This window comes from Brachyhypopomus gauderio, chromosome 2 (genome assembly GCF_052324685.1).
Source record: "Brachyhypopomus gauderio isolate BG-103 chromosome 2, BGAUD_0.2, whole genome shotgun sequence".
In the NCBI taxonomy this organism is placed as follows: Eukaryota; Metazoa; Chordata; class Actinopteri; order Gymnotiformes; family Hypopomidae; genus Brachyhypopomus; species Brachyhypopomus gauderio.
In genome coordinates, this window is record NC_135212.1 from 32,374,453 (window position 1) to 32,401,998 (window position 27,546).

The following is a 27,546-nucleotide window of genomic DNA, read 5'->3' on the forward strand; positions in this document are numbered from 1 at the left end:
CCCACACAATGCCTCCTTTCTCCCAGGTAGGGGGAGGGGAGGAGCTGAGCAGGGAGATGCCTGTCAGTTTACGAGCAGCCAGGTGGGGCTCAGAGGAGTGTGGGCGGGGCTCCATGAGATTAGGGGTCTGCGTTTACCACCATTGACCAGCACAGGGACAGACACGCACGGGTATGACTGTGGCCTTGTGAACTCAGCGTGTCACTGTTAATATGCAAAGGGGTCATGGCCAAGATGTGGTCCCTGTGTCAGCATGCCTGTGCCTTGTGTAGGGGTAGTAGGAACACTTCTTCTGCACGGCTGTGATAGCATGCCTGCTGCCAGAGCTAGCAAGGGTCCCGCCATGGAGAATTAGCCTCAAAAAGGCCATATGCCGTCAGCCTCAGCATGGCACCAACTTAGCCGGGCACAGCGGCAGATGGCAGACTCATTACCATCTCATTCAGCCACGCCAGGCCTTCTGCAGAGCTGGGGCCTCCAGACTCCAAGACAAACGGTGAGGATCCACCGCACATACAGCTTTCCCATTCACTCTTCCCAACAGTGGGAAGCGGAAATGGACAGGACACACAGGTCCCTTTCACACCTGGAATTAACACACCACCTGTGGGACTGGATAGTAAACGTACAAGTGGGGAGTGGCTACAGTGCGTTTCGGAGATGCATTGTAATCCAACACTTTCGGAGGTGGTCCGGTGCGCAGGCCATATTACATTCGCAGCATCGACAAATTATCAATCGGCACTCAAACTTGCTGAAAACTGTGTCTTGTTTATATATGACTAAACATTTGATGGAACATCATAAAAAAGGAACACGTCTGTAGTCTGGCCCAATATCTTGGATTATTATTGTATCTTGGATTGACATGTGGATGACACATCGATTACACACAACACTTCTGTAAACCATGTCCCACCCACGGTGCTATTGGATTGGCATGGACGCAGACCACATGTCGGGTAACCCCAATCAAAAGTGGTTTTCAGTGTTTGCAACAAAACACTGTGTGGAAAAGCAGGGCCTGCATTCATGTCGAGGTTGGACAACTCAGTTGGCAAAGAGCACAATGCATTCGGTCATTTCGCTCTCTCTTGCGCGCACACTCGCACTGTCGATAGCTGTTGTTCGCATGCGTCTTGTGCGATGCAGAAACGTGCTCTAGCCAAACAAACACGATCCGTGTAGACAGCACAAGCCCAGCTTGAAGCATCACATTTGTTGGAACTAAGGGTTCCATACATGGGAGTAAAGATGGTGTATGGACTCATTCAGATTCTGCAGTAGTGTGAACGTGAATATGTGCCTAAAGCCCGTTTTGCACCAGAAGCGCACAAGCACAAGTGCAGCTGCTCCTCAACGTTTGTTCTTTCACGCAGACGTGACTCATGGCGGTGTGCATGGGCACACTATGAGAAATATTCCCACAGCTACCATGGGAATGGGGAGGAGCTTTGAAAATCCTACTCCATGGAAACTATTACATCTGTTCAGGACTTGGTAACTGAGTTTTACAGCCTTCTCTTTTTTTTTTTGTCAAATTTCAAATACTGATGAGCGATAAGAAATTAAGAAAAATGAACATTAGTCTAATCTTTCTCAAGATTTGGATTAACACTACTGAGTAAAATTACAGTCTAGGCTATTTTCTGTTTTGATTTTGGGTCTAGACTGCAAGACATATTGAATCTTGTTTTGTTTCTGGGTAGAGACTGTTGGTTTGTCAGGTGGCAAGTAACAGAACCAGACCGCAGCTTGTCAAAAACCTTACTGCTCCTGTGTTGCACGCCTAACGTGTCTGGCGTATAAAATTATTACACCGATCAACACAGAAGAGAATCACTGCTGACGCAGAGTAGCGCCAGCTACTCACCAAATACCACACCCGCCTCCATGAAGCAGTAGACAAAATGATTTGTAAATTATTGTAACTTATTATTTGTTTTACTTATACACACTTTCTGGTCATTTTTATTTTTACTGTTCTACTTTCAATCCATTAAAAGAACACACTGCTACTAACATGCTATACCCAAAGATACCACAACTCAACTTAGCCTGATCTGCCTGTTTCCATGGAATCATGCCCATTTTCAAGAGACAGCCAGTCTGATATATTCCACACATCTAACTGCGGCTTCTTATCACATGAAACACATTTTAGGTTTATTGACAAAATGAAATAAACCTGTCAATGGCCATATATCCTCACTGCTGTTTCTGTATGACTGTCCAGATATTTAGGCCTAACGCTATTTTTTTACTGGGGTTATATTTACAGTTCTGTGTGTTTGGTTAGTTTAGGCTTTATATAATTTCTGTTCCTGCCTGCACTGGACTTTGTGCACTACAGGGTTAGGGTTTTTGTCATAGTTATAATTTGCTAAACAATTTTTGTATTATTATTTTTATTTTTTTTACTTTTTATTTAAGTTACTTTGTTTAATCTATTTAAATATTCTTTCAAATGTTTTTGCAAACTTTATGCTATCTAATGTTTAAAGCTATTTCCAGTGTTTAATTTAATAAATTTATATTAATTCAAGAGTTGCATTTTTATAGCAAATTTATTGGAAGTAAATATAATGGGCCCCAAATATCAGTTTCCAGTGTTGATTACCAGTAATCAGTATCTGTGTTTTTCAGCGGTATCAGTGTCGACCCCTAGTATCATCACGTCCTGATACATCAGCAGTATGACCAAAACACCATCCTCATCAAGCATGTCACTGGTATATTGTACCCTACGTTTTGAAAATGGCTGGGTCCGTCGATAGGCAAGCTAGGCTAATGCTGGTGGATGGTGTGTCTGTGAAATGAGAGGCCTCATTAACAGCAGAGCTGAGGACATTTCTGTCTGGAAACAAACATAACTTTTGAAATCGGACCACAAATGGTTACGCGAGATGTTAATGTTGCATGTGGACAGGGTCTTAAAACATTTCAGTTCATTTCAGATCGAAGGAAAGCTGCCAAATCACAGGGACATGTGTGTGTTTTCAGATGGATGCAGTTACATAATTTATTCAGTGTATCATGGTTTTATCTTTCATCAGAAATGTGTGAATAACTTAAACACTGTCTCCAACTGAAGGGAAGAAAACAGCTTTGAGAAGAAAGGTTCCATTCACACGTTAAACATGTAAATACAAGTTAAGCAAGTCTAAAAGGCCATGAGCAGCTCAGCAGTACTGTGTGTGTGTGTGGGTGGGTGTATGTGTGTGTGTGTGGGTGTGTGCGTCTGAGTGTGTGTGGCATGAACTGCTGTGTTCGATGTTGTCCATAACAGCAACATGTGGGCTGGACAGGTTTGGTTCTTAGCACCTGTACACACAAACACACACACACACACACACACACACACACACACACACACACACACACACACACACACACACACACACACACACACACACACACACACACACAGTGCTGACTTTTCATTAGTTTCTACTTTTTATTTACTTTTAATTTATTTTACATTTTAATTTATTTCAGTTTAGTTTTACTTTGTTACATTCATTTAGTCTTAGTTCATAAAGTGCATAAATGTTTTCTTTTTTGTTTTCTGTACTGTTAGCTTCAGTTTTCATTATGTTCAGTTTTTTATTCAGTTTCAAATACTTACATTTACATTTACGGCATTTAGCAGACACTCTTATCCAGAGCGACTTACAAAGTGCTTTACTTATTATGATAGCTGTAATATCACACTGTATCACAAGGTTATAAAGTAAGATTCAAAATGCATGATATATAAACTCCAACAGGATTTTTCCATTTAACAAATTCTGCCATTTTAGCATAGTTAAATTAGCACAAAATTTACAAAAAAGTACATTCGACCAAAATAGAGAGTATGCATTTAGGGCTGGGTGATATAGGAAAAAACTGTATCATGATATTTTTTTCATATCAGTCGATAGATATCACAATATAAATCAAATTACTATTTCCTTTATTTATACTCTATTTCCTTTTACTTTAAGTGAGAAGTGAACACAACTATAACACAACTTGGCTAAAATCCTGCAGATTGTTATTCACAAGAGTTGTTATACAGTGTAAAGGTTTTGATATTGTCTTCAGACATAGATCATTGCCACCAGGGTTCATAAACAGCATTATAAATTTGTTCAGTCCACAGTGTGTTAACAGATTCATACCACACAGGTGTCAGGAAAGAGTTCCAAAGTTTAATAAGAATAAAGAGAAAGAAAAGTTGTGACTGAGAGGCAGACACAAGTATAAGGGAATGAACAAAATGCCAGAGGGCCCTGGTTGAGAATCAGGGACAGTGAATTATAAATTCCCTTACATATACTATCTCATTACGTTGAATGACGCTGTTCCGAATCCGACTCCCCTCATTTGCACACATATAAAGACGCTACAGATGATATTCGCAATTTCTGTTGTTTCTAAGCATAAATAAGGGGTAATCTTTAATTATCCATCATAGCAAACAGCGCAGCATTATCTACATCCAAACAAAGACATTTTGATTTGTGGGTGTTAAATGTTTTAATAAAATGTAATGTACCAAACATTGGTTGTTACCGTAGCATTCTCGGGGATCAAATGTTTCCATGCTAAGTATGAAAACACTTTACATATATTTTTATTCTCAGGCCTGGTGCAGTTACATACTTGCTATATGCTTAAAAACCCTGATAAATATCCAATTTAACATAATGTAGTTTCTGTCCAAATAGCTAGATAGGGACATAATTAAAAAAGCTTCTATATTTAAATAACTTTACTACTTAAGTCCCATTAAACGTAATGAGAAACTGTATAACACAACTGTTATTTATGGATAAAAATAGCCTTCAAAGTCCCTGCGTAAAATAATTAGTCCAGAAACACTTATGTTCTGGACAACCATTATGTTGTGGCTGTGTTTGCAGCGTTCCTGAATTTGCAGTGCATTTCTGAAATGTAGCACACACATTGTCATTTTGATGATTTTGTTTTGCGTATTTGCAGTGTGTTTTGCTTTTGCAGTGTTATAGGATTTCAGGGCCACTAGCAATTCAGCGTGCACTCTGATAGTGTGCTACATCATCAGATTGTTTCCGTTGGCCGCGCTACTTAAGGCAGGAAATGGAAACAAATGTTTATTGACTTCTATTGCCCAAGCTTATCATCATCATCGAGGAAAAAATTATCGCGAAACAAATCGAGATAATTGTATCGCCCAGCACTATATGCATTCGACATTACTGATGGTGAGAATTACTAAGGTTACACCCACTGAGTTGCAACAAGCATGAGTGGTTTCATTAGCAGTGAATGCGAATGCCACGGAAACTAAACTATGAAACAGTGAATGTGCATAAATTTGTAGTGTATCTTTTTACGGATATTTTCATCAGCTGCCTCTAACTTACACAGACAATCGTTTCATTCATGGAATTGATTCATTTATCTCTCATAGCAAATGCAGCCTAAAAAAAATTATTACTCAGCCCAAGGGGGCATTTTTCGATGAAAAAGTGACATCTATCAATGCGCCTACTGGCTACTGGCCATTGTAGTATTTGATATAAGCAATTCACTTCAATATAGTCATAAAATAAAAAAAATAAAATAAAATTCTCAGTGTTGATAATTACATGTGAATTTTGAGTTTAGTTTTCGTATAAATTTTATTTAAGATCATGAGACCATTTTTCACTGCCCATCTTCTAGACGGTAAACGATAATAATGTACGCGCACACACACAATCAAATGCATCCATAACCGCATTAATCATCAGGCAGGGATTAGTGAACAGATCAACACCATGTAAGTAGGGAATGAAAAAACAACCCCTTGACAGTTACACTGCCAAAGCAGACGGCTCCAAACACACTCTGTCACACACACACTACACTTCCGGTGTTCACATGAGACATCATCACTCAGCATCTTTTCAACGTCAGTGTTTCAGAGCTACGTTAACACCCGGCTAGTGTCAGCAGTCATCGAAACCTGACAACGGACCAGATAATATCGCTGTGTTCCCATGGAAAGTTTTTGCTTAGAATCAGCAGAATGAGAGAAGCCTGTGCACGCCTACCCAAACACACATGCGTGCATATGCGCATAATGGAACCCATGCATGCATGTGCATACACCCAAATGTGCAACCTCTCAGACGTGCACACATGCACTTGCAAATAAATGCAAAAGAAAAAAACAGTCGCATGAGTAAAGCGTGAGAAGGAGAGCGGAGAGTGCATGCAAAGAGCTGGGTGTCGGAACCCACGAGAGAGACGACTGAGGCGTCACCAGAGCATTGCAGCAGTCTCCCAACACATTCCAAGAAGCTGAGACCCATTTAGCAGATCTGCAGAGATCGTTCCAGCGAGGGGAACAACATGCAGCCCTGAACAGGCGGGCCGGGCAGCACGGGCCGCTCTCGGGCCGCACCCGGATAGCGGGGAAGCAGAGACGGTTGACGCAGAGACGGCTGCTTGTGCTTTTGAAGCTGAACCCCCCCCCAAACTCCTCCGCTCTCCTCCGAGCGTCGGGATTAAGGGAGTTGCACTCCTGCATATGCCGAGAGGCTGGGGAGAGGAAGGGGAATGCAGTAGGAACTCTGTGATCCGCACTAAAATCCCCCACTGAGCCGCCCATAATATTTATGGGCCGCGATGACAAGGCACTTTATTCTGCCTCTCACCGTGGCTGTGTGTGTGTGTGTGTGCGCGCATGGGTGTGGGCCTGTGTCCAGTCGTCTGTGTGTGTGTGTATGCACACACGTGCATGTATCCCACGAGAACATGCAAGCAGATGTTCGGTATGTGTATGAGTGTGTGCATGTGTGTGTGTTTGCGTGTGCGTACATGCATGAATGTGTTTGTTCTAAAGTGGCAGCAAAGTGTGTCAGAAATAGCAGCATCTGTGTGGCTGTGTGCTCAGTCAACCAGAACCAGCAAGTAAACAGCCCTATATCCTCACAATTAACCTGCTCACACAGCCTCAGCACGGGGGAGGCTATATGTATATGTGTGTGTGTAGATGCTTACATGTGCTATTGTGTTTGACGTAAAGTGCATCAGGCTATGGGAGGCTCAGTATGATTGATTTCTATATGCCCTGCCCCCTGCTTTAACTGGTCATTAGCATGCCATAGGTGGCCAATTTTAAAATGAAGACCTTGTTTCTTAAAGCAGGGCTAAAATCATTATGCTACTTCTACTGATTTCCCCACTTCTATTCCCTCAGCCCTCAGTGTCTCTGTGTAGACAGGACTCCTCCCACACCCCCACCTCCACACACGGGCTCTCAGCCGGAGCCTCTCCACCTACCCGTCACGTTGACCTCCACCAGGCCCGAGCGCGTGCCGACGCTGTTGGTAGCGTCGCACACGTAAGTCCCGCCCAGCTCGTGCGTCACAGGGTCCTTGAAGAGCAGCGTGTTGTTCCTGATCTCCACGTTTCTGGGCAGGGATCCGTTCAGCCTGTGAGACGGGGGATGAGACACGGGAGAGATAAGCAAGGACACACACACACACACACACACACACACACACACACACACACACAGGCGAGGCTGTTCAGGAACACGGCTCAGGACTCACCAACGGGAGTCAGAGTTCCTGTGCAGTCCTAGCAAGGGGACTCCTCATGCATTTTGCTACTTTATTTGATTAAAGGGATCAACAGGAAACAAATTGAACAAATACGTCTAACGTGATTTACAGCTCCTTACTTCATTAGACATGTTACATCTCAAGGATGAAGAAAGCAGTGTCTTTTCAAATATGCATGATTCCTGTACGCGTGCACACGCGCACACACACACACACAGAGAGAGAGAGAGAGAGAGAGAGAGAGAGAGGGAAGGAGAGCGTAAATGAGCAATAGAGAAGAGAAGGTAGAAGAGACAGAGAGCCTTTGTCTCCTCTGTGAGCATCAGAAGAAGCTGATCAGGTGAGAAATCAGACCAGACTACCTTATGCTACACTCCTAAAGGTGGCTTAGGTGACCACACGGACATATCAGAATGTGTGTGTGTGTGTGTGTGTGTGTGTGTGATGTTGTCTGCTGCTTGGTGTGGTCACGGTTCAGCACTCCACCATGTTCAGACTTGCCCTCCTCACTCAGCCCTAACCCCCAGGGGCCGGTAGGAGGGGGCGGGGTCCTGCTCCCTAGAATTCCAATGCCTGATACTCCACCTGTTCCTGCCAGTCACCTGCTACCATGACCACATCCCCCCGCAGCCCTGGGGCCTTGTCTCCTGTCTCACTCTACCTCCCAGCCTGCCCATCCTCTGTCCACACGCCTCCCGGCTTCTGCGTCTGCCAGAGGAACATTCCAGTCGGAGCTTGGAGGGCGGAGCTCCAGACTGCTCCGCCTACTGTGGCGCCTCGCCACTAAAAGCTACACAATGCGTTACTGAGCAAAGACGAGATCAAAGGAACCAATCTGAAGCCACAGCTCCGATGACATCAGAGCACGTTCCAGTATCTCGCAATGTCTCACTCCCGAACAGAGTCATGCAGCATGGGAAAGGATTTCAAAGTCTTTTAATGAATCTCAGTCTTGGTGCAGACCCAGGTTCATCTCGTAAAACTTTGCAGTTAGAAACTTTACAGGATTTGACTTCCGCTAGTTACACTAGAGAGGAGACTTTCTAAAAGGCTTGTCTGTCTCGCCTTCAGCTGTGGCCTTGTGCATGTGAAAGTGTGTATAAGCATTTGTGATTGTGTGTCCTAATGTTTAGCACTAGAACTTCATAGCTCCATTCTGTGTTCTGAGCTGAGCACAGCAGCTGTCTGTTAAAGATTCTGTGTGCCTGGACCAGGGACACATTCAGCTGGGGTGGGTTGGGTCAGCAGGGTCACTAATGTGTGTGTTCATGCACGTGTGTGAGTGACAGCCAGAATGTGTCTGTGTGTATGAATAGTGTCCCAGGATGATAAGGGTGAACACCCAGGGCTGCCAATAAGTTAGAATGAGATGGTGTTTACACACTTACATGATAGAGAGTGAGGTGGTATTTACACACATACATTATAGAGAGTGAGGTGGTATTTACACACATACATGATAGAGAGTGAGGTGGTATTTACACACTTACATGATAAAAGTTAGGTGGTATTTACACACATACATTATAGAGAGTGAGGTGGTATTTACACACATACATGATTGAGAGTGAGGTGGTATTTACACACATACATTATGGAGAGTGAGGTGGTATTTACACACATACATTATGGAGAGTGAGGTGGTATTTACACACATACATTATGGAGAGTGAGGTGGTATTTACACACATACATTATGGAGAGTGAGGTGGTATTTACACACTGAAAATCCCAGTAGATCAGCAGTTTCTGAAATACTCAGACCAGCCCGACTGGCACCAACAACCATGCCACATTCAAAGTCACTTAAATCACCTCTCTTTCCCCATTCTGATGTTGGGTTTGAACTGCAGCAGATTGTCTTGGCCATGTCTACATGCTTAAATGCACTGAGTTGCTGCCATGTGATTGGCTGATTCTACATTTGCGTTGCAGTTTGACAGGTGTACCTAATAAAAGTGGCCAGTGAGTGTATGTTGTATTTAGTGAATTGCCATTTTATTTAGTGAATTTAGTGTGTCTGGCTGGCCAGAGAGGATATCAGCTATGATGCTGATGAGATGAGATTGTGTAGCAAGACTCAAACACGAGTATGTCAAAGTTACAAGCCTTTTATTGGCTTTTGTTATCTGTGTATTACAGTGTATACAGTACAGCAGGTGTGGTTATCTGTGTATTACAGTATATACAGCATGTGTTGCATTTGTGCTTTACTTTATGTTGTACATGTAGTGAATATGCAAAAATAAACTGTATATCTGTGAATATACATGTATGTGGGGGAGGTTAGCTGTGGGTTCACAGGCATAATTATGATCCACGCAAATTAAGGAACCATGATCCTCACGAGTGAGTGATGAGTGAGGATGAGTGAGGATGAGTGTATGCTGAGTGAGGATGTGTGTCCTGAGTGAGGATGAGTGTGTGATGAATGAGGATGAGTGTGTGATGAGTGTGTGCTGAGTGAGGATGAGTGTGTGATGAGTGTGTGATGAGTGTGTGCTGAGTGAGGATGAGTGTGCTGAGTGAGGATGAGTGTGTGCTGAGTGAGGATGAGTGTGTGATGAGTGAGGATGAGTGTGTGATGAGTGTGTGATGAGTGTGTGCCGAGTGAGGATGAGTGTGTGATAAGTGAGGATGAGTGTGTGATGAGTGTGTGCTGAGTGAGGATGAGTGTGTGATGAGTGTGTGATGAGTGAGGATGAGTGTGTGATGAGTGTGTGATGAGTGTGTGCTGAGTGAGGATGAGTGTGTGATGAGTGAGGATGAGTGTGTGATGAGTGTGTGATGAGTGTGTGATGAGTGTGTGCTGAGTGAGGATGAGTGTGTGATGAGTGAGGATGAGTGTGTGATGAGTGTGTGATGAGTGTGTGCTGAGTGAGGATGAGTGTGTGATGAGTGAGGATGAGTGTGTGATGAGTGTGTGCTGAGTGAGGATGAGTGTGTGATGAGTGAGGATGAGTGTGTGATGAGTGTGTGATGAGTGTGTGCTGAGTGAGGATGAGTGTGTGATGAGTGAGGATGAGTGTGTGATGAGTGTGTGATGAGTGTGTGCTGAGTGAGGATGAGTGTGTGATGAGTGAGGATGAGTGTGTGATGAGTGAGGATGAGTGTGTGCTGAGTGAGGATGAGTGTGTGATGAGTGTGTGATGAGTGTGTGCTGAGTGAGGATGAGTGTGTGATGAGTGAGGATGAGTGTGTGATGGGTGTGTGCTGAGTGAGGATGAGTGTGTGATGAGTGAGGATGAGTGTGTGATGAGTGAGGATGAGTGTGTGATGAGTATGTGATGAGTGTGTGCTGAGTGAGGATGAGTGTGTGATGAGTGAGGATGAGTGTGTGATGAGTGTGTGCTGAGTGAGGATGAGTGTGTGATGAGTGTGTGCTGAGTGAGGATGAGTGTGTGATGAGTGTGTGCTGAGTGAGGATGAGTGTGTGATGAGTGTGTGATGAGTGAGGATGAGTGTGTGATGAGTGTGTGATGAGTGTGTGATGAGTGTGTGATGAGTGAGGTTGTGTGCTGCTCACGTGTGCCCCGGTGCCTTCATGTGTGCGCGCGTGTGAATATACACGGCAGCGGTCCGTAGTGGAGCTGACGACCTCCAGAAAGCTGCACTAGGGAACCTTCACAACGTATTTGGCAGTGCTGCAGTGCCTCCCCCCCGATCTGTCAGCTCCGTCTCTCTCTATCAGCATCTCTCTCCATGCCCTCTCTGCTTCTGCCATCTCCCTTTCTCCATCATCCATCTCTCCTTACAGCTCCATGTTCCTCTCTGCCTCTCATCTCTCTCTCATCTCTCTCTGCTCCTTAAACCCTCCTATCTCACCCCTCCCTCTCCCTTCCTCTCTCTCTCCATCTCTCTCCCTCTCTCTTTCTCTCTCCCTCTGCTGCCTACATTACATAGCTCTTTCGTCTTATCCCTCTTTCATCTGTGCCCTATCTCTCGCTCTCTCAACCACTCTCTCTCTCTCTCTCTCTCTCTCACCCTCTCTCTCTCTCTCTCTCTCACCCACTCTCTCTCTTCACTGCTTGGCCCACACATTCACTCTTTTCATCTCTCCCTTCCTCCCTCGTTCTATTTGTCCATTCACTTCCTGACTTCAGTCTCTCTGTCATCCCCGTTATCTCTACCCCGTTTTAACCTCCTCTCCACCTCTCACTCTCATTCACAAACTGCATATCTTCATCTACCCTTCCCCTTTGACACACTCTCTCTCCCTCCCTCTCTCTCTCTCTCTCTCTCTCTCTCTCTCTCTCTCTCTCTCTCTCCCTCTCTCTGCGTTATGACCGCTAGCATGAAACAGTTCTAATATAAAAGCCTTCTCTGCAGTCCGGGCCTCCTGTCCTCTCTTGAGAGAGTATTGTTTTTGTGCCCTTTGCTATAGAATACAGCCTTATTTATATATACTCAACACCCCCTCCCTCACTCCCCCCCCCCCCCCCCCTCTCTCACCCCCTCTCTCTCTCATTAAAACCCAGCCGGGTCCACAGAGTTGCTGCATCCAGTGATCCAGCAGTCACTAATCCACCCCCACTCTGGCCCACTGACACGTTTTCTCTTCCCCTGCAATTACACCACAAATTGCCACATTTATCTCCCGATTTCACTGTATAATTCGCCCGTTTTTAACAGCACCTTGCCACGGGCCACATCCGTCGCCATCCGGCAGTCAGGCCGTCCCACCCTCGCCATCCACTAACGGGGTGAAATATGCCATAGGTGGAACGACTGTGTACCCACATCCTTCCTGGGCATCGACTAACGGGGTGAAATATGCTATAGGTGGAATGACTGTGTACCCACATCCTTCCTGGGCATCCACTAACAGTGAAATATGCCATAGGTGGAATGACTGTGTACCCACATCCTTCCTGGGCATCCACTAACAGTGAAATATGCTATAGGTGGAATGACTGTGTACCCACATCCTTCCTGGGCATCGACTAACAGTGAAATATGCTATAGGTGGAATGACTGTGTACCCACATCCTTCCTGGGCATCGACTAACAGTGAAATATGCTATAGGTGGAACGACTGTGTACCCACATCCTTCCTGGCGGGCTGTGCTCTCGGGGTGATGTGTGGCATACTATTTTTAGGCTACAAAAGACGCTGAGTCAATCTGAAGGGTTGCCTGGGTCATCTCCCAGAATGCATTTCACCGGTGAAGCCGGCGAGTAAGGAGTGGTGGCGAGGAGGCTGTGTTTATGCTGTTTATTCGTTAGTCAAAGCCATGGCGATGGCTTGTTAAAGAAAGCCGAGGTCGCAGTTCTGCCCCTAGCAACAAAGCTCAGACAGGTCACACGGCTTGAACAACACCTCTTCCTTCTCTCGCCTCCGCTCCCTAGCAACGTGCCATGCTCACTGCTTTCTCTGTTGCCGCCTGTCATCGGGGGCTTATCTCCCCAGATCTACGGAGGCTCTGTGCACCCTGCACGTCTAGACAACCAGTCTGTCTGTCCCTCCACCAACCTGTCTGTCTGCCCCTCCACCAACCTGTCTGTCTGTCCCTCCACAAGCCTGTCTGTCCCCCCACCAACCTGTCTGTCTGTCCCTCCACCAACCTGTCTGTCTGTCCCTCCACAAGCCTGTCTGCCCCTCCACCAACCTGTCTGTCTGTCCCTCCACCAACCTGTCTGTCTGTCCCTCCACAAGCCTGTCTGCCCCTCCACCAACCTGTCTGTCTGTCCCTCCACAAGCCTGTCTGTCCCTCCACCAACCAGTCTCTCTCCACCAGCCAGTCTGTCTGTCCCTCCACCAACCTGTCTGTCCCTCCACCAACCTGTCTGTCTGTCCCTCTACCAACCTGTCTCTCTGTCCCTCCACCAGCCTGTCTGTCTGTCCCTCCACCAGCCAGTCTGTCTGTCCCTCCACCAGCCAGTCTGTCTGTCCCTCCACCAGCCCATCTGTCTGTCTTTCCACGAGCACATTCCACAACTGGACTGCAGTCATGTGCTGCCAGGACATGACATCACCACATGTTGTGGTTCACCACCGTATCCACTCCACCAGTGACTGATCTGATACACCTCACTGCCATGTGCCAATGTCATACAGGTATTTTTTGAACGTGTGATATGGAGAATTCTAGAAGAGCATAACTCACAGTTTCCATTGGTAGAGGGTGACGGGTGGGTTCGCATCAGCATCGCAGGTGAGCTTCACAGACTGTCGATTCAGGAACCAGTTCCCGTCGAAACCCTTGATCTTCACCTCGGGCTCATCTGCGCGACAGACAAGCAACACCTTCGTTAAGCACACGCTGATACCACGCGCACAGCAGGCGGCCTGGCGCACACGACAAAAGACACGGATTCGAGGAAGCGCCCACAAATGCTACACTGCTGCACGCTGCCTGCTTATTTTTAAACGCGTACATTGGGAGTTTGAACCAACAGAGCAAAGTGTTTAGCTCTTCATTTCATACAACAGTTCATTCAATGGCTAAATTTGACATATTTTTTGGATCAAATAAAAACATTCTTCCCTGCAAATGAAATGGAGACAAAAAGTACAAAATCTGGCCAAAAACGGTGTTCATATTACAGACACGGAGCCCAGGTCTAGCTCAAAAACCACAGACAAAAACACCACACCGAAACCTTTCACGCTCACACTGTAATGTTAGCTTTCCTAAATATTTTGTCAGATTTTAATAGAAGATCTTACTCTAAAGTAATAAAAAAAAGAAAAAATCAATTTTCAACCCCAACTATATTAGTGAAATTCTTCAGCACGGAAGTGCAGCTCTGTCTGTGTGTAGGCAGTGAGCAGAAGACAGAGGTGTTTTCAGTGTGAGGTGTTTCAGTACGGGGTGTTTTCAGTGTGAGGTGTTTCAGTGCTGGGGGTTTTCAGTGTGAGGTGTTTCAGTGTGATGCTTTTCAATGTGGGGTGTTTTCAGTGTGAGGTGTTTCAGTGTGAGGTATTTCAGTGCAAGGTTTTCAGTGCCGAATCGACAGACGAAACACAGGCAAGGTGTGTGTGTGTGTGTGTGTTACACACTACAATGTTATCTCTACCCAGGTAACCATATGTGCTGTGCCTTACCACAGGTAAACACCTGCTTGTCTATTCAACATTTGTTCCCCTGGTAAGGGGTTTGAGGCTGGTGTCCCTCTGGTTCCCATAGGGGAGCTGGGGCAGGACGGTGTGCTGCTGTGTGTTAGGGGTGGACAGAAATTGCTGACATGCAGAAACCAGATGCCTCCCCCCGAGGACACAGGCCGGGGTCGTATGTGTGGCACCACTCTGCGGATGAGGGATGGCTCTGGGTCTACAGAGGCCATTCCGTTTGCCTTTTACTGGACGGCCCATTTCTCTCAAACCCAAAGCGAAATGGTTTCAAAGTTTCTTTTCTGTGCGTGTGGCGTCATCGTAGTTCCTCATCATACTGTAGCTTTCTGTTTCGCGTTCCTGTGCTTTTCCCAACAGGAAACAAGTAGCTGTGCACTGGGTATGAGATAATGCACAGTCAAAATATTGTTTCTCAGGAGAGGTGGAGAGAGACAGGGGGGAGGAGGGGAGCATCCCCATTGAATAACGCCTTGCATGTCAAACCTATGTGATGTTTAAGGCTCGATAGTTTGGCTCCTGTAAACCCACTAAATCCCATGAGCATGTGAGGAGTGGGTGGGGTTGTCCTGTGAGCGTGTGAGTGGGTGGGGCTGTTCCGTGAGCGTGTGAGGAGTGGGCGTGGCTGTCCCGTGAGCGTGTGAGGAGTGGGCGAGGCTGTTCCGTGAGCGTGTGAGGAGTGGGCGTGGCTGTCCCGTGAGCGTGTGAGAAGTGGGCGGGGCTGTCCCATGAGCGTGTGAGGAGTGGGTGGGGTTGTCCTGTGAGCGTGTGAGTGGGTGGGGCTGTCCCATGAGCGTGTGAGGAGTGGGCGTGGCTGTCCCGTGAGCGTGTGAGAAGTGGGCGTGACTGTCCCGTGGGCGTGTGAGGTGTGGGCGAGGCTGTTTCGTGAGCGTGTGAGGAGTGGGCGTGGCTGTCCCGTGAGCGTGTGAGGAGTGGGCGTGGCTGTCCCGTGAGCGTGTGAGGAGTGGGCGTGGCTGTCCCGTGAGCGTGTGAGAAGTGGGCGGGGCTGTCCCATGAGCGTGTGAGGAGTGGGTGGGGTTGTCCTGTGAGCGTGTGAGTGGGTGGGGCTGTTCCGTGAGCGTGTGAGGAGTGGGCGTGGCTGTCCCGTGAGCGTGTGAGGAGTGGGCGAGGCTGTTCCGTGAGCGTGTGAGGAGTGGGCGTGGCTGTCCCGTGAGCATGTGAGAAGTGGGCGGGGCTGTCCCATGAGCGTGTGAGGAGTGGGTGGGGTTGTCCTGTGAGCGTGTGAGTGGGTGGGGCTGTCCCATGAGCGTGTGAGGAGTGGGCGTGGCTGTCCCGTGAGCGTGTGAGAAGTGGGCGGGGCTGTTCTGTGAGCGTGTGAGGAGTGGGCGTGGCTGTCCCGTCAGCGTGTGAGAAGTGGGCGTGGCTGTCCCGTGAGCGTGTGAGGAGTGGGCGTGACTGTCCCGTGGGCGTGTGAGGTGTGGGCGAGGCTGTTCCGTGAGCGTGTGAGGAGTGGGCGTGGCTGTCCCGTGAGCGTGTGAGGAGTGGGCGTGGCTGTCCCGTGAGCGTGTGAGGAGTGGGCGTGGCTGTCCCGTGAGCGTGTGAGGAGTGGGCGTGGCTGTCCCGTGGGCGTGTAAGGTGTGGGCGAGGCTGTCCCGTGGGCGTGTAAGGTGTGGGCGAGGCTGTCCCTTACACAGAACGTTGAGCACGACACTGTCGGTGATGCGTTCGGTGCGGTACGTGACGATACACGTCAGCTTCTGGCCGTGCGTCTTGCGGCTTGGCACTACCATGTAGTCGCTGTGCACGGTCACCGTGCCGTTGGCGTTGCGCGACTCCTGCAGGGTGCTCTCGCCGTCCAGCTGCGTCTCCCATTTGATTTCACTGGGAGGCTTCCCATTGGCCGACAGGCACGTCGCCACCTTCGTCCTGTGATGGTGGGCGACTATGGTGGGCGAGGTGAGGGTCATCTGGGTCACGGGGCGAGCTGCAAAAAGGGAAGAGACACGAGAGCCCGGTCATACACAACACACGCAACGTCAGAAACAATTAAAAAGTAGAAATCTGCATTCTGCCCAAGTGCAGCACCCTTGAGAGCACTGATTTAGTGCGGAGAAAATAAAATGGCCTGTTAAACTTCAATAATGAAATAAAAAGAGCCAGAGAGAAGTGTTTTATTACTCATATAAAACCAATATCTTCTCAACCGCACCTTGTCTGTGTCTGTGCCTCAGGCCTCGATCACTGACATTTAAAAATGAACTCATCCAATCAGGCTGCACCAGGAGAGCCGTGGGAGGGGCGGGGCGGGTATGTGTCATTCAACTGAAGGAAACCCAGTGTGCACCACCCTCCCCAAAACTAAAGTAAACAGATCATTCAGAAGCGCACACAGATGCAAAAGCCACTTGTCTTCCCAAATGCCCAACGTCTTCCAATCTAGAGTCTTTCAGGGCTGCCAATTATCAATTACCCAGGCCCACATCTAAAGTGAAGATGTGTGTGTGTGTGTGTGTGTGTGTGTGTGTGTGTGTGTGTGTGTGTGTGTGTGTGTGTGTGTGTGTGTGTGTGTCTCAGTGGGGAATCGATGGTGATGATGTAGGGGTTTTGTGTCATAGGTTGATAGGAGATGAAGAGAACTCTAAGCACTCCCAGCTTCTTATCTCCATTGTGGGGTTTGGCACGTTGAAGAAGCTCGGGCCTCAGTGGGGCGGCGCGTGGCGCTGCTGTTTGACGGAGCTGAACCTCTCTGGCACAGAGCTGCTGCCTCAGCCAGCAGCTTCACCCAATCGGATGGAGGAAAACCACACCAGCACTTTTCAGTTTACACCTGCAAGCATGCTGGGTGCACAACATTCACACGAGCTAATGTTCTCTCTCTGTCTGTCTCTCTCTCTGTCTCTCTGTCTGTCTCTCTCTCTCGCTCTCTCTCTCTCTCTCTGTCTCTCTCTCTCTCTCTCTCTCTCCACTCCTACTGGAGACTCCACCCCCTCTCCCTCACATTCAGCACCAGGTCTTTATTCTTTTCACAGGTGACTAAATATAATACTGAAAATGAGACATAGTGACTTTATTGATTTTCTGTGCAGCCATTTATACACACTAATGAAATGGAAGCATGATGGCTTTGTCTTAATGTGTGTGTGTGTGTACATGCCCATGCGTGCATGCGTGTGTGTGTGTGTATGTGTGTGTGTGTGTGTGTGTGTGTGTGTGTGTGTGTGTGTGTGTGTGTGTGTCTGAATGCATCCACGTGCATGTATGTGTGTGTCTGGATGCATCCACGTGTGTGTGTGTGTGTGTGTGCGCATGCATGTGTGTTTGTGTCTGAATGCATCCACGTGTGTGTGTGTGTGTGTGTTTCTGAATGCATCCACATGTGTGTGTGTGTGTGTGTGTGTGTGTGTATGTCTGCACTGAGTGAGTGCAGCAGGCAGAGTGAAGGAGAAAGGCTTCCTCTGTTGTGGGGAGAGAGGCGATCGATACACCCAGAGCTCAGTACACTTCTGAACTGAGCACATTACAAACAAACACATCACAAACAGGGCCTGCGCGGTCAAGGACACACGGGACGTCCCCTCCAGCAGAGACGCACCGCGGCTGCAAAACAACCGCCCACAAAACAAGGTCTGCTCATGGTAGAGACCACAGATCACACGCAGATAACACGTGGACAACACGCAACGACACAGGCACCATGTAGACAACATGTAGACGACACGTGAACAACACACAAACATCACCCAGACTACACCCGGAAAACATGCAGACGTTTACATACACGGACTTTACTGTTGTTGCCTGCAGGAAAGATGTCAGTATCTATCTAATTCTTACTGTCACATTCTTATAAGTGCGCGCGCACACACACACACACACACACACACACACACACACACACACACACACACACAGGATGCATTAATGCTGCAAGAATGGGAGTAACAATGTGACGTGCTAATATCTCTGTGTTCAAACGTGCCACTACTAGTTCAGTTACTGTGGTGAAGTGTAAACTCAGATGTGGTAATCAACCGGTCCAGCAGGTCTCCTGTACTCCATCATGTCTGTGGTGCAGATGGCTTCATTTGTTTAGATAGGGGACACACAGGCGCTTTGTTGCAGAGGTCAGGGTGTATCAGCTTCCATAAAACAGGCTAGTCAAAGCACCGCCCAACAAGCGCGGAGCTAGCCATGCGCTAGCCACTCCCACTGAAACACGGCACGTCTGTATTAGCATCCGTGCGTGTCCCCTGGTGATGACATCACACGTATACCCAAGGCGATGCTGTACGTCTGCTGCACAGCTGTCCCTAATTGGCTGACATACAGTTTACAGTCGGTTGACATCTGTAATGCAACACTCCTGTACTGTGTGGAGTCAACCTTTATTGGACCCTTTCATGGATGGCCTGTTTTTACACCAAGGGACAGGTGGTAGGTGCATGCTTTTAATATGCAAGTCTGCTTTAAATGCACTTGTAAATGCTGTTAAGGCAAACAACTATGGACACAGTTTTAACTGTAACCGTGCAGAAGGTAAGATAGCAACCACTTCACTTCTGAGCATGCAAAGCTGTCATAAAAAAACTGGTAGGCTCTAGGTTAGGGTTGCAACGGTATGAGATTTTCACGGTATGACAACCGTCTCAGAAAATACCGCGGTATCACGGTTATCACGGTATCACAGTTAGTTTGTATATTATTAAAAGATACACTGACCCTTAAAGAAATTGCAAGTTTTTTTGTTCAATTAACTATTTATTGTAGAAACCTGGAACTATTGTATACAAAATGTCTCCTTTAAAAAAAAAAAAGCTGTAAACATGTTTATATAAATACTGCAAAATTAGAGAAACCTAAATCATGGATTTCAGTACAATTATTTAAGTTTAAATTATTTAATATCTGATAAACTCAACCTGGGTCAGTGTCTGATCAACAACTGTTGTAAACGTCCGTTGTACTGCCAAGTTGGAATATAACCAGATACTGCAGAAAGAGAGGATTTATTTCTGACATGACCCTCACAATAGAGATTTCTATTTTAAGGCTTTCACACCGAGTCTGGTTTTAACATATGAAAAACAGACACGTTAGAATTTGAAAATGAACGCATGTAAATTAATGGCGTCTTTCACATCCAGTGAAAGCAAGGACCATAAAAAGCTAGAATTATACTTTCACTAGTGACCGTAGCACGTGACTCCGCACAGTTCTCTTGCATTACGTTTCGTCATTCCCGGACGAAAAATGAGAGAACGTGAAGACGTTAATATTGGTCGTTTTGAAAATAAACAACCATTAAATAATGTGATGAAAAAGCTAATCATTTCGAGTATATGTATAAATATTTAACTTAAGTGTTGGGAAATATTGAAACGGACCTTTAAAGTTACGTACAAGTGCTTTAATTCCACCTTATAAAGGTGTATGAACCCTGCAAACATGACTTTGTTCATTGCGCTGAGGCGCGGCGCGCATAGTGCACGACCTCGCGAATCGACAGCGCGCGAGACCCTTTAACATTTGTTAAGTCTGATGCACTTTCTGCCATTCTCACTGCTGTGTGCTGAGTAGCTGAACCGGAGCGGAGTTGCGCATGCGCGGGTCAGTTTCTCCGCTGGCTTGCTTTTTACCGGTAATAAGCAGACGCACACGGTATGATAACCGTGCATTTTAATACCGTGGTATACCGTGAAACCGGTTACCGCTGCAACCCTACTCTAGGTACAGCTGTAAGTACATCTATAGGTACAGCTATAGGTACAGCTACAGGTACAGCTATAGGTACAGCTATTGGTACAGCAACAGGTACAGCTATAGGTACAGCCACAGGTACAGCTATAGGTACAGCTATAGGTACAGCAACAGGTACAGCTATAAGTATAGCAACAGGTACAGCTATAGGTACAGCAACAGGTACAGCTATAGCTACAGGTACAGCTATAGGTACAGCTACAGGTACAGCTATAGGTACAGCAACAGGTACAGCTATAGGTACAGCTATAGGTACAGCAACAGGTACAGCTATAGGTACAGCTATAGGTACAGCAACAGGTACAGCTAAAGGTACAGCAACAGGTACAGCTATAGGTATAGCTACAGGTACAGCTATAGGTACAGCTACAGGTACAGCAACAGGTACAGCTATAGGTACAGCTATAGGTACAGCTATAGGTACAGCAACAGGTACAGCTATAGGTATAGCTACAGGTACAGCTATAGAGCAGGTGGACATAAACAGACAACTCAAAGTGGGTCTTGATCAAGGGGGACACCACAGCCCCTGTGAGCTTGGGACAGGAGATAGGTGGGGTTGGGAATGTGGTGGTGGGGGCGTCCCGGGCGTACCGTAGACGGTGAGGTTAACCATGTTCTCCCGGTTCCCCGCGGGGAAGGTGGTGTACTCGCAGATGTAGGCGGCTTCGTCAGACAGGCGCAGGCTGGAGAAGACGATGGTGGTGTCCTCCAGCGCGCTCTGCCGCACGGCTGGGTACTTGAAGCTCACGCGCTCCTTGAAGGCTTCCAGGACAGAGACGCCCAGCGCTGGGTTGGCGATGGCCACGTTCTGCTTGGTGCCGTTGTAGAACTTCTGCCAGGTGACCTGCGAGATCTTCACCGGGGGTTTGCTGTTGATGAAGAGACACCGCAGCTCCACCGTGGAGCCCACAAACCCTGACTTCACCGTGTCCATCTGCACGGACTGGCCGTCTCCCACTGCAGAGAGAGAGAGAGAGAGAGAGAGAGAGAGAGAGAGAGAGAGAGAGAGAGAGAGAGAGAGAGAGAGAGAGGAGAGAGAGAGGTCAAAAATGATACAAAAGCCTGTGGAACTCTCACTCTGCAAAGAACAAGACTAAGCACAATCAGATGTTTGTCATTTATAGTTAATGCGAAACACGACTGGGTTCACCAGCAGAGTAGGCAACTCTGTGAACCAGTAACTCTGTGTACTACACATACAACAATGGCGCTGTATGACCTCTTGAAACACTCCCTGCCTTACTGCGGGAGCTAGCAGACCTCATTAGCAAGACAGCAACAGTGGCTGCACACTCTGCTCTGCACACTTTAAGGGTGAAGGAATTTACAGCAAGCTGGCTACGGCCTGACGCTCACTGCATGCCTGATGAGGAAGGAGAATAGGCCCCACATGCCCCGCCCTGCAAAGCCCCTCCCATATATCCCACCCTGCCCCAGGCCCAGCCCCGCCTTCCAACCCCCACCTCCTAAACAACCGCACCGTGCCGCGGGCAACAACCCCACCTGCCACACCCTCCAAACTCTCTCCCAGATAAGCCCATAGCGCCTTAGGGCCCTGGCCCCACCCTGTAAACCCAGACTTCAGCAGCTTTAATTACTTCTCACTCTCGAACCGCCTTTGCGAGAGCCTGAGGCACCTATTAATCGCAGCAGTGTGGGTTCCTGCTCAGGTACCCGGTACTGGGCTCTGTATGCGCAGGCAGTCACGTCAGAGCGGTTCGCTGTCGGCCCGAGTCTGGCCGTGGTTAGCTCTGCTCTGGGGACTTCGGGGTCGTTTGAGAACAACATGACGATACTTCCACGACCTTCAGGACAAGAAAGAATATAACGCTGTCCCCGCGTTGAACCCAGCCCCCGCCCTCCGACCATCACAAACACCCTCCTGTCTTTGTCTGATCAGTGGCCTTCAACGCCTCTGTATCCCACTATGTCACCACACGTCTCCTGGCCAGCCGCCCCCTCCGCCCCCTCCCTCTCCTCCATCTCCTCCCTCTCCTCCATCTCCTCCCTCTCTCCTGTCTCACCCTTTCTGAGGTTTTTTTCCCTCTATCCTTCACTTTACCTTTTCCTGCCTCCCTACCAAGATGTCAGTGTCTATTTACTTTTTACTGTGCCATTCTCTTCAGTGGCAAGCCAACACACACACACACACACACACACACACACACACACACACACACACACACACACACACACACACACAATGGCAGTGGACAGATGTGTCTCCGGAGTGCTCCCAGATCCTGTTGTCTTTAACAGATCTGGGTTATCTTAAGAGGCCCAGGCGAGATTTATCTCCCCTCGACTTCACCATGCCTTCAGGTGCTGTCAGACAGCAGTGCGTCCCTGCACAGACACATCCCTAACCACATGTGCGCGCACACACCCCCTCACACACACACACACATCCTACCCTCATCGCTCACAAACACACAAAAATTACGGCTAGTCAAAGAGGTAATTATCTTATGTCTATAGAGGCCTGCTGTCAGAGGAAATAACTGCTTCACTAATTCATGTCCCTCATAAACCTCGACATGCTCCAAAATGCCCTTTAGAGCAGTGTGTCTCAGCACTTATCTGTAGGAAATATTTAGTGGATTGAGAAAAAGGCGCTTCAGTCTGCAGGCTTATGTGAGACCTGTGTTCGGTCGGCGGGAAAGTCCAGCAAGTGTCTCATCCGTTTCCTCCGAGCCACTCTGACAGAAAGCGGAGGAACTGGTTATGGGACAGGGACAGGCCTGGGGCGCAGCTCCAACGGCTCGCTGTGATGCGGTGATGGGGGAGGGGGGGCTTTCGCAGCATGGGCCGTCAGGCAGGGCCGGAGTCACTGAATGACTAAGCGAAAATTCATCTGAATTCATGGGAGAAGATGGAGTGAAACCTGACACATCTCCTGCTTCAGCTGAATCCACCCTTTCATTCCCAGACAAGGGCGAGAGGACAGCCAGGAGCTGGCAGTAACAATGGCCCTCACTGTGTAAATATGTGTGTGTGTGTGTGTGTGTGGTTTTTATCAAAATAAATAAATCAAATGAAAAGCTCTCTCAAGGACTGACTAGCTTCTATGGCATTTGAGCACTGGTGTTTAACTGGAGAGAGAACACAGGAATATTTCTGCCTTTCTGTTGGTGCTGTCTTCACTAGCACCTGCCCCCACTGCGCTGTCCAATCAGCTCGCTCTGTCCTGCGGCTCACGGCGCTGGACATGGCCATGGCGCGCGTCAGTTCAGGACCGCGGAAGGATGCCACCCTCTGCCCGATGGGCCTGGCACCTCACCTCTGGATTTCCCTCTGCCCCGTACTGGCTGGGTGAAAGGGTGACAGACAGGTGTGTGAGACGGGGAAGGAGATGGCCGCTGCCTCACCCGGCTCCGAGGACACGGTCACCTCAGGCGGGAGGACATCTAATCATCTTACTGACGGGAGTCACACAAGTGTGCGGAGTGTGTCAGATGGTGTGCGGAGGAGCCACAGAAGCTATCCCTAACGTCTCCTGTGACGGAGGGAGATAAATACCAGGAGGAGGAAACCTCTCAGAGGTCTGCAACCTCCTTCTGCAGCAGGCCTACATCGTGACTCCGAGGCCTCCTATCAGATGGGAGGAGTTTACATGGAGTACTGGGACTTGTGTGCCAAAGCCTGCCATTATAGCGTTTTGTTGGTGGTGTTAGCTACACGCACGTCGTCCGTGTAATTACCAAGCGGGTGGTTAACGACACGGGCTGCTTTCATCTGTGGGGTCCATGTTTGCCTCCCGCCCACGCTGCCCTCGGGCGGGGGCAACAAACCATGAAAATACTGGGCATTGAGCCTTTAATTTACCCATGATCCCGAGCATCTGCTGTGGACGGGGACGGAGGACAGCGCTAAGACTTTTAAATCGTTTTTCTTTTTGTTGCCGCTGTTTGTCAGAACCTTTTACTGTTGAGATCGTGAGAATGAGCAACAGATAAGCTACTTGACAACCATTCAAGAGTCTGAAAAAAAACCTCCCTCTGAGTTCGCTCATCTTGACTACGGACCTCAGAAGACAATCTTTACCTCAGCAAGGCTGTTTCTGTCGTTTTTCACCCTGCTGAAAAAAAAGCCTCAATCAAGAGGCTACACGTTGCTATTGTGAATTTATGAGAGGGTTTTCATACTAGATTTTCACACTAGGAAAAAAATCTAAATCGCAGCAGTGGTTTGCTGTAGCAGACATACCAGTCGCGTTGCTCGAATTCTCAAACAGAAGCTACAAGCAACAGTAAACATAGGTGATCATGCCAGAAAATGTCTATTGTGGCTTATTAGCAGTTTCTTTAAAGCATGTATGAAAAGCCGGTTTTGTTCAATCAAGAATTTCAGAATGATAATGGACTGGAGGAGTATGAGAGGAGAGAGAGAGAGAGAGAGAGAGAGTAAGAGAGTGTGAGAGAGAGAGAGAGAGAGAGAGAGAAACAAGTGAGTGAGGTTTCTCACTACCTTCTAGAGCCCTTCTTGCCACTGTCAAATTCTGACACACACACTCACACACACAAACTCACATGCGCTCAGACAAATACACACACACACACACACACACACACACACACACACACACACACACACACACACACACACACACACACACACACACACACACACACACACACACGTACACACACACACACACACACACACACACACACACACACACACACACACACACACACACACACTCCCATACTCCTACCCAAACTGGGCCACCATTCTTGGAAAGCTGCAGCCCAAGCAAGAGGTAATATGGTGGAACTCATATGGTCTGTTTGTTTAGATCAGGGGTGCCCACAGTTTTCAGCTTGTGAGCTACTTATAAGATGACCAAGTCAGAAAGATCTACCGGGGTGGCGGCGAACGTAATATGTTGAGCGGGGGGGGGGTGGCGAACGTAATTTGTTGAGTGGATTGCAGATTGGCTACCGTGAATGTCAATCAAAATACAACCGTCAGTGCAGATGTGCGATTCATCTACTACTATTTTATGTGACGCGATCTACGCACATTCCTTCGCGATCGACCGACACTTCCTTCGCGATCGACCGATCGACGTAATGAGCACCCCTGGTTTAGATCATCCCCAAAACACCCAGGTGTGGGCGGGACAACCCAGCAGCGCGGCCAGCCCTCTGCACAGGGGAGGGCGGGCCGCAGGTTCCCCTCACAGTGGGCCGAGGCGCTGCAAGCCAGGCATTGTGTCATAGCACTGGATCAAACTAGCGGAGAAAAATGAGACTAAGGGCGCACACCAACACGTTTGGTGAGGAAGGAGATCCACACACACACACACACACACACACACACACACACACACACACACACACACACACACACACACACACACACACACACACACACACTCCTGCTTGTGTGTGTGTCCCCGTCAGTGCAGTGCTTACATCCCTCCATCAAACACAACCTTTGGATTCCTGTGCAGCTGCACCTACTGCGTCTGCCTGCGTAAATATTTGCACTCAGGTGGAGAGAGAAGCAGCAGATGGTCATCACCACTGCCTTCCTCCACTGCACACACACACACACACACACACACACACACACACACACACACACACACACACACACATATACACAGCAGTGGATTTCTCAGTGCTCAACTTCCAGAAGGACTGTCTGCCATCTGCTGGGCTGCGCTGAACTCCCCCCCCCCCCCCCCATGTTCTCTTCCCCAATGTGTTATAGAGGGCAGATACAGCTAAAACTCACTCTAGGGTACAGCACACACACGCACGCACACACGCACGCACGCACACACGCACACACACACACACACACACCTCTAGGTCCTGACTGACCCCACACAGACCTCCCCATATAAACGATTGTAAGGAGTTTCAGAAATGATAACGGGGTAGTACAAGCACCCGAGAACCTCTCTCTTAATCTTTCTGTTCTCTCTCTCTCTCTCTCTCTCTCTCTCTCTCTCTCTCTCCCTTTCTCATTCTCTCTCACCTTCCCTTCCTATTTTTAAACACACAACAGTGATTCATCTTTTGCACTGTGGTCTGTCAGCATTCGTACTTGTTTTGATCTGTGCAGTAATAAGCTCGCTGATTTAACAGGTGCAGTGCCAGACACTCTGATAATCATGTTGTTATGGAGGCATGATCCCCCCTCTACCATTAAACATGCAGGGTGAAACCAGCTCTGAAGTGCTAAGGGGTGTGTGTGTGTGTGTGTGTGTGTGTGTCTGTGTGTACTTTAAAGGGAAACCAGGAGGCTTTGGTGTATCTCTATATATGTGACCTTGGTTACAGACATAGACACACACACACACACACACACACACACACACACACACACACACACACACACACACACACGCACACAAATGGTCAGTTTCTGGCACACTAATAGCCCAAAATAAATGCTGAAGGATCAGAAGTGAGTATCTACTATAAACAAAGAGGCCAGGCATATCTAAGACTCTCTCTCTCTCTCTCTCTCTCTCTCTCTCTCTCACACACACACACACACACACACACACACACACACACACACGCCCACACACACACACGCCAATACACACAAACACACACACACACACGCCCACATGCACACACACACACACGCCCACATGCACACACACACACACGCCCACATGCACACACACACACACACACACACACACACACACACACTTAAATACACAAGCAAAGGCATCGTCATGGTTTCGGTTGCACTCCAAAGAAGAACAAACAACTCTGTCACTACCTGCCCCATCAATGAATGACATCATCCCTGATACCAGATAAAAACCAACCTGTCAGCGTCAGGGAAACGGGAGGGAGGGAGTGGGCGAACCCAACGGACGCAGTCAATGATTACTCGGGAAGTAAGGGATGGAGCAGTAGCTGATTACCAGCACAGGGGGCAGCAGAGAGCAGGAGCAGCCTGTGGCGGCCTGTGGCCCTGAAAGAAGAGCTTCTGAGGCTCTGCTCAGGACTGCATCTGAATGAATAATGCATGTTCATATTTAACAGACAGCTGTGGACCTAGCGAGACAGTGTGGACTGGGTGTGTGAGTGCTTGTGTGTGTTTGTGTAGGATATAAGAAAAATAAGGCGAATAAAAAACTATTTTAAATGCATGTGTATTTAACTGACACTTGATTTTACACAAATATGTGCT

General features: G+C 48.0%; 1 protein-coding gene across 2 annotated transcripts in view; it reads right to left on the minus strand.

Moving 5' to 3' along the window:
* The window catches only part of nectin1b (nectin cell adhesion molecule 1b), a 172,903-nt gene that overhangs the window by 100,958 nt on the left and 44,399 nt on the right, over nt 1-27,546 (minus strand). For both annotated transcript variants that reach the window (XM_076994203.1, XM_076994204.1), the window contains exons 2-5: nt 20,968-21,333; nt 16,307-16,600; nt 13,691-13,808; nt 7,300-7,451 (exon numbers count right to left, since the gene is read on the minus strand). In XM_076994203.1, coding sequence (XP_076850318.1) covers nt 7,300-7,451; nt 13,691-13,808; nt 16,307-16,600; nt 20,968-21,333 — 930 coding nt within the window. The remainder of the gene's footprint in view (nt 1-7,299; nt 7,452-13,690; nt 13,809-16,306; nt 16,601-20,967; nt 21,334-27,546) is intronic.